This window comes from Dipodomys spectabilis, unplaced genomic scaffold (genome assembly GCF_019054845.1).
Source record: "Dipodomys spectabilis isolate Male_0828 unplaced genomic scaffold, ASM1905484v1 ptg000050l, whole genome shotgun sequence".
In the NCBI taxonomy this organism is placed as follows: Eukaryota; Metazoa; Chordata; class Mammalia; order Rodentia; family Heteromyidae; genus Dipodomys; species Dipodomys spectabilis.
The window spans coordinates 12,448,159-12,455,985 of NW_024870727.1; the positions used below are offsets into that span (position 1 = coordinate 12,448,159).

The window sequence follows — 7,827 nt, forward strand, 5'->3', positions numbered from 1 at the left end:
GAAGGAAGGAAGGAAGGAAGGGAGGGAGGGAGGGAGGGAGGGAGGGAGGGAGGGAGGGAGGGAAGGAAGGAAGGGAGGGAGGGAAGGAAGGAAGGAAGGAAGGAAGGAGATGGGGGAAGGAGGAAGGGGAGAAGGAAGGAGACAAGAGAGAAGAGAAGAGAAGAGGAGAGGAGAGGAGAGGAGAGGAGAAAAGAGAAAAAGAGAATCTAAGCCCAGAATTCCTTCTCTGTCCTGGCGAGGTCTTAGGGATGGAAGGATGTTATTGAAGTGGGCATCTTCTTCCAGGGCCTTGGCTTGTCTTTAAAACATATATTTTTTTTTTAAGCTGAAAGAAAATATATAGGAGGAACCAAAGGTTTTGCCCTGCAGCATACATAACAAAAGGATTCCAAACGCAAAGAGATGGAAGCAAGATGCAGAAGAAACTCAGTTCAATTGGCTTAGACTGGGCTCGCTCTTTTTTTGTGGGTGGGGGGAGGGTGGTCACACAGACAGAAACAGCCACATGCATCTCTTCTGCTTCAGGAAGGGGAGGGGGTAGCCCCCTACCAGGCTGGCAGGCTGGCAATTCCGAGGGAAATAGGAGTTTCACTTTCTAAAACGTTTGCACTAAAGGAAAGAGGTAGAGACAAGCCCAGAGGATGCGTTCCTTGAGAGCCAAAGCCAGGGGCTGGGCTGAGATGTGGATTTGGCCCAACATCTGCCCACCACCCACTTTCACATGAAAGCAGGCTGGGCTTTCTTTTTTGCCCAGTTCTCGTTTCTGTGTTATTATCATTAGTTATTCATGTGTGCAAATGTGCCATCTTGACACCTCTACTTTTTCCTCTCACCTTTAAGAGAGAGGGCAGAGAGAAAGAGATAGAGAGACAGAGACAGACACAGAGAGAGAGCAAGAGAGAGAGCGAGAGAGAGCGAGAGAGAGAGAGAGAGAGAGAGAGAGAGAGAGAGAGAGAGAGAGAGAGAGAGAGAGAGCGCAGAGCTCCCTAGTGCTCGCTCCCGACCCCATGTTCAGCGCGTTCCTTTCTTGGAGCTCATTTTCATGACGTGGAAAACAAGATTCGGGGTTACTGCACATTATAAAGAGAGAGAGAAAAAATCCCATAGCCACATAAGTGCAGATTCTGCACAGCCTCTCTTGGCTCTAGGCCTTTCTCTCGGTGCTCAATGATGAGCAGCGGGTACCCCGGAGGTCAGCTACCGCCGCGCCAGCAGAGCTGGGAGACTGCAGCCCTTCACCGCCCTCCTCTTTTGAGGGGGGCAAACAGCTCCCAAAGAAACCCATTGAAGAGCCCTTTTTATTCACAGCACGTCGGCAGCCTGCTTCCCCCCCTCCCTGTCAGTCCTTCCCCCTTCCCCCCTCTCTTCTTGTCCCCTCGGCTTCTGCCTCTGCCAGTCAGACGGTGAGAAGGGGAAACAATCCTTAAAGTCAAGATTTATTTGATTGTTTTCTTCTTTCAATGTTCAGTGCAAATTTAAAAAAAAATCTGCAAAATAGGTAAGTCAAAGCTATCTAGAGCCTGCCTTTTAGAAACCTCAGGAATGTAAGAAGAAGAAAAAAAGGCGGGGGGGGGGGGGGGGGGGGGGGAATCCACTGAGGAACGGAATGGGGAAGGAGAAAGTACTTAAATAGATGTGGGTATTTTATCAGGGAGACAGCAGACGAAAGCATACTGCAATGCTGCCTCATCTGCCTTCAGTCTCTTTTCCTGTTTAATTGTTTCTAAAAATTTTGTATTACTTGCCTGAAGCCAATGTCTCCTTGCTTTCTGTTTTCCTTACAGCGGCGGGCATTATACACACATTGAATGTGAAGCATTCTTTTCACTTTCTCTGTAAATTATAGTGTTGTGTTTCAAGGGAAAGGAGTTTTCCTAGGTGGGTGTATCTATGTATGTGTGGGGAGAAAAGACACGTTTGGAACCCCACTGAAATTTTATTGATTAAATGAGCCATTCAATTTTGATTGATATCTCAGTGACTCAGGAAGAACAATCTAATAAAAGTGCATATTATCATTTATTCATGTACATATTTTCATATGCTGATGATAGAGCAAGAGAGCTCGGGATGGGTTCTCCTCTTCCCCCTCCTCCTCCTCCTCTGCTTTTTCTTCCTCCTCCTCCTCCTCTTTTCTTCCTGCTCCTCCTCTTCTTCATCCTCCTCCTCCTCAGCTTCCTCCTCCTCCTCCCCACCCTCCTGTACTTATTTCTCCTGATTTTAGGGAAAAAAACATCTATTTGTGAAATGTATTTCACATGATAGCTGATTGACCAGCAGTTAAAAATTGAGATTTCTACCCTCTTGGGCCTTTATCTACTCACCTCCCTTCCATTTAACCGCCCCCCCCCCCCCCCCAACACACACACAGTCCATTCAAACTTTTAAATTTCCTGGATTGTTGTGTAAGGTACAGGCAGATATTACAAACTAGCTTCTGCAAGTGTTGAAATGAGACACTCCCAGTTTAACCACCTTTAGCTGTCACTACATTTATTTCTGATAATTGTGCAGGAACATTGTGTAGCAGGCCTGATCTCCCGGTGATTTCAACAGAGAAATGACCATGTATGCAAGAGTTCTTTATTTAATCAAAAGAGATGCTGCTAACCCTTACTTGGGCAAAGGGAATTGAGTCTAGTGGATTACTGGACCATATCCTGTTATTGTGCATGTTCTGAGAGTTTCTTAGAAGAAATGTTAAGCATTTCTAAACTGCCAAACATCTTTTACATCCCCAAGATCTGGTACTAGGCAAGAGGTTCAATTCTTGATCATACTTTAATAACTCTGGCCTGGGTCATATTTTTTTAATAGTAAAAGAAAAAAAAGTCTCATTTGAGGAGAATTTTTCTTTCCGTCAGAGTTCCAGTCAGCTTCGTGTTTGATGGGAACCTGCTTGTTAGCAGTCAAACACGTCTAAGGGCACTTGGTTGCCAACACTCCTGACCCTGTAGGCCTAAGGCCTAGGAGGCCCTAGGGTTGTGTGCTTTTGAGAAGAGAGAATGTCAACTGCTTTGGGGTTGGAAAATGTCCCTTTCTGGCTCGGTATTGCAGGTTCCCTTCCATTTAAAATACAGGAGCCACCGTGACCATGAGGCCTGTTGTTAGCTCAGGTCAAACATCCATTCAGGTTTTAATCTACCCATCTCCAAAATAGCCTTCCGTGTAGGAGTCAAAGAGGGCATCTGACTACACTCTTAAAACTCCGCCTCTCTCTTTCTGTCACAGCTTGGTATCCCACCACGAGTGATGCGGCTGTCCATAGCCCGGGTGCTGTACGGACGGAGGATGCTGTGGCTCATTCTGCTGAGCACAATCGCTCTAGCGTGGACTACCCCCATCCCCCTCATAGAGGACTCGGAGGAGATAGACGAGCCTTGCTTCGATCCTTGCTATTGCGAAGTCAAAGAGAGCCTCTTCCATATACATTGTGACAGTAAAGGATTTACAAATATTAGTCAGATTACCGAGTTCTGGTCCAGACCTTTCAAACTCTACCTGCAGAGGAACTCCATGAGGAAACTGTACACCAACAGTTTTCTTCATCTCAATAATGCTGTGTCCATTAACCTGGGCAACAACGCCTTGCAGGATATCCAAACGGGAGCGTTCAACGGCCTGAGGATCTTAAAACGGCTCTACCTGCACGAGAACAAGTTAGATGTCTTCAGGAATGACACCTTCCTGGGCTTGGAAAGTTTGGAATATCTGCAGGCCGATTACAATGTCATCAAGCGCATCGAGAGCGGGGCCTTTCGGAACCTAAGTAAGTTGAGGGTTCTCATTCTCAACGATAATCTCATCCCCATGCTCCCCACCAATTTATTTAAGGCTGTCTCGCTGACCCACTTGGACCTGCGTGGAAATCGGCTCAAGGTCCTCTTCTACCGAGGCATGCTGGATCACATCGGCAGAAACCTCATGGAGCTCCAGCTGGAGGAGAATCCGTGGAACTGCACGTGTGACATCGTGCAGCTCAAAAGCTGGCTAGAGCGCATCCCTTACACGGCCCTGGTGGGGGACATCACGTGCGAGACCCCCTTCCACTTCCACGGCAAGGACCTGCGTGAGATCAGGAAGACGGAGCTCTGCCCCTTGCTGTCTGACTCGGAGGTCGAGGCCAGCCTGGGCATCCCGCACCTGTCCTCCAACAAGGAGAACATGTGGCCCACCAAGCCGTCCTCCATGCTGTCCTCGGTCCACTTCACGGCTTCTTCCGTCGAATACAAGTCTTCGAATAAGCAGCCGAAGCCCACCAAGCAGCCTCGGACGCCCCGGCCCCCCTCCACGTCCCAGGCCTTGTACCCCGGTCCCAACCAACCTCCCATCGCTCCTTACCAGACCCGGCCGCCCATCCCGATCATCTGTCCCACCGGGTGCACCTGTAACTTGCACATCAACGATCTGGGCTTGACGGTCAACTGCAAGGAACGCGGGTTCAATAACATTTCCGAGCTCCTCCCGAGGCCCCTGAATGCCAAGAAACTCTACCTGAGCAGCAACTTGATCCAGAAGATCTACCGCTCGGACTTCTGGAACTTCTCCTCCCTGGATCTCTTACACCTGGGCAACAACCGGATTTCCTACGTCCAAGATGGCGCCTTCCTCAACCTGCCCAACCTGCGGAGCCTCTTCCTGAACGGCAACGACCTGGAGAAGCTGACGCCGGGCATGTTCCGGGGCCTGCAGAGCCTGCATTACCTGTACTTCGAGTTCAACGTGATCCGCGAGATCCAACCGGCCGCCTTCAGCCTCATGCCCAACCTGCAGCTGCTCTTCCTCAACAACAACCTGCTGCGGACGCTGCCCACCGACGCCTTCGCGGGTACCTCGCTGGCCCGCCTCAACCTGCGCAAGAACTACTTCCTGCACCTGCCCGTGGCCGGCGTGCTGGAGCACCTCAACGCCATCGTGCAGATCGACCTCAACGAGAACCCGTGGGACTGCACGTGCGACCTGGTCCCGTTCAAGCAGTGGATCGACACCATCAGCTCCGTCAGCGTGGTGGGCGACGTCCTGTGCCGCACCCCGGACAACCTCACCCAGCGCGACGTGCGCACCATCGACCTGGACGTGCTGTGCCCGGAGCTGCTGCGCACCGTCCCGGCCGCCGGGGGCGCTGCCTCGCCCGGGGCGGGAGGAGGAGGAGGCCTGCCGGGGGGGCCTCCGCTGCTCGGTGGGGGTCCCACCCGTGGGTCCCCCCCTTACGAGTTCGCGCCCCCGGGGGGCCCCGTGCCCCTCTCCGTGCTCATCCTCAGCCTCCTGGTCCTCTTCTTCTCCGCCGTCTTCGTGGCCGCCGGCCTCTTCGCCTACGTGCTCCGGCGCCGTCGGAAGAAGCTGCCCTTCCGCAGCAAGCGGCCCGAGGGCGTGGACCTGACGGGCATCCAGATGCAGTGCCACCGGCTGTTCGAGGACGGAGGCGGCGGGGGCGGCGTCGGGGGCGGCGGCGTCGGGGCCGGCGCCGGCGGCGTGGGGGGGCTGGGGGGGCGGGCGGCCCTCGCCTCCCCCGACAAGGCGCCCCCGCCCGTGGGCCACGTGTATGAGTACATCCCGCACCCCGTCACGCAGATGTGCAACAACCCCATCTACAAGCCCCGGGAGGAGGAGGAGGAGCAGGCAGCGGCGGCGGCGGTGGTGGTGGCTGCGCCCATCGGGGCGGACCCCCCAGGGGGTGCAGACAGAGGGGGACCCGGCCCCCCGGGACCCCCGGGCCTGGGCGATGCGCAGTTCTCCGAAGCCACCAAGGAGAACGCCAGCAGCTACCGGACCTTGCTGGAGAAGGAGCAGGAGTGGGCGCTGGCCGTGTCCAGCTCCCAGCTCAACACCATCGTCACCGTGGCGCATGCGCACCACCGCCCGGCCGCCATGGTGGTCGGGGGCGTGGCCGGGGGCGTGGCCAGCCCCGGGGGGGACTTGGCTGGATTCCGCCACCATGAGAAGAACGGCGGGGTGGTGCTGTTCCCCCCCGGGGGCAGCGGGGTGCTGCTGGACCGGGACCGGCCGCAGGCCGCCCCGTGCACCGTGGGCTTCGTGGACTGTCTCTACGGCACCGTGCCCAAGTTGAAGGAGCTCCACGTGCACCCGCCCGGCATGCAGTACCCCGACCTGCAGCACGACGCCAGGCTCAAAGAGACCCTCCTCTTCTCAGCCGGAAAGGGGTTCACAGACCATCAGACCCCCAAAAGCGATTACCTCGAGTTAAGGGCCAAACTTCAAACCAAGCCGGATTACCTCGAAGTCCTGGAAAAGACAACCTACAGGTTCTGACGCACGGAGAAGGATGATGGATAAGTGCTGTCTTTCGGGTTTTGATTTGTTTTTTTTTTTTCCTCCCTTTGGTGTTCTTTTTTTTTCCCCTTCTGTTTTTCTTTTTGTTTGTTTCCAAAAGAAACGGAAAAAAAAATAAAAGAATTCTATCCTGTGAGCCCATTCCACCTGCCCTGACCAGAACCGAACGCGCATGCTCACTAGAGAACACAGACAACATGCTCTCCCCTCTGCCCACGTGACTTGGAGGAAGGGCCATCCTCAGATCATTAATCAATGAAGTGCCTTCGCAGACTTTTGCCAGCAAATGTTATCATTATTTTTTTATACTGAAACTTGAGACTTTGTGCCATGTGTAAGGTATGGGGGGGGGAGGGGAGGGATCACTTTTGATCCTAATGAAGTCAATTTCAACCTGTCTTCTTTTATTTTTCTCTTTTTTTTTTTTCCTTTTTCTCTTTCAGGAAGCTTTTCTCCTTCGTTGTGGTTTTGTTTGTGAGGGAGGGAGGGAGGGCTGGCCACGTGGAGCTTCCTTTTCTCTTTCCCGTCATGGCACAGATTCTGTATATGTATCAACACTGCAGTTGCTGCATGCTTGAAAACTGCGAGACTGGGCGGGAGGGAGGGGGCGGGTCTTGCTGGAATGTTCTCACTCTGTTGTCTCTGGCTCCCATGCTCATAGGCAATCGACGAAGTCCTTGCGTAGTTCAATCCCTACACCTGCAGTCTGTGCGTGCAACACACACACACACACACACACACCACCCCCATGCAGCCCAATCTGCTTAGTTGGGGTTGAATCCATTTGTCTCCTCTCCATAGCATCGCCTGCCGTCCACTCCTGGTGTACAGCCCGCAATGTCTCTCCTACCACCCTGCGCACAGCCGGATGCGACAGCAGTGAACGCTGGAGACACACCCAGGATGCCGCCGCATCTTTATCACCCCTCTTCCCAATGTCAAGATTTTTGGTTGCTTTGTTTTCATTTTTGTTTTTGTTTTTGTTTTTTGGAGAATATCTGCACTTTCTTATATATACATATATACATATATAAATAATATTAAAAAATAAAAGCAACTGGTATATATCACTAACAGCTTTGTAAGAAGCACTTTTAATGTTTTTTCTCTCTCTCACACACACAAAGAAAGAAATGTGCATATATTTATTCTGTAATTTCAGTGACTATAAATTGTAAAGGTAATGTTTAATCATTGTATAGTGATGATGCGTCCGGTATAGCTTTCTTAATAAAGCTTTTTTTTTTGGAAAAAAATCATAATACATCCTATATAGGAGATACAGAGGTTGAACCTTAGATTTCAGCTATACCATCCCTTTTCATGTTCCCATTTATAGCACATAATGATTTGTTTTACTTGTTATGCCAAAAGCTAACTTATTGCCAAGCGTGAGGTATGCTATTCATGCCAGGATACAATGGGGAATTGCGAACTTTCCTTGTAAGTTTGCCTAAAACAATCTTGGATTGTGAAGTTCAAATTCAGTATCCAACAAGGCACTGTTTCTTTGGCAGAAATAGACTAACTAGATTA

General features: G+C 51.6%; 1 protein-coding gene across 1 annotated transcript; it reads left to right on the forward strand.

Annotated features, from left to right (window-relative positions):
* Positions 1-3,252: 3,252 nt before the first annotated feature.
* On the forward strand, positions 3,253-6,270 carry Slitrk3 (SLIT and NTRK like family member 3). Its single transcript, XM_042678820.1, has one exon. It carries the CDS (start codon positions 3,253-3,255, stop codon positions 6,268-6,270), a length of 3,018 nt encoding a protein of 1,005 aa, XP_042534754.1.
* The last annotated feature ends 1,557 nt before the right edge of the window (positions 6,271-7,827 follow it).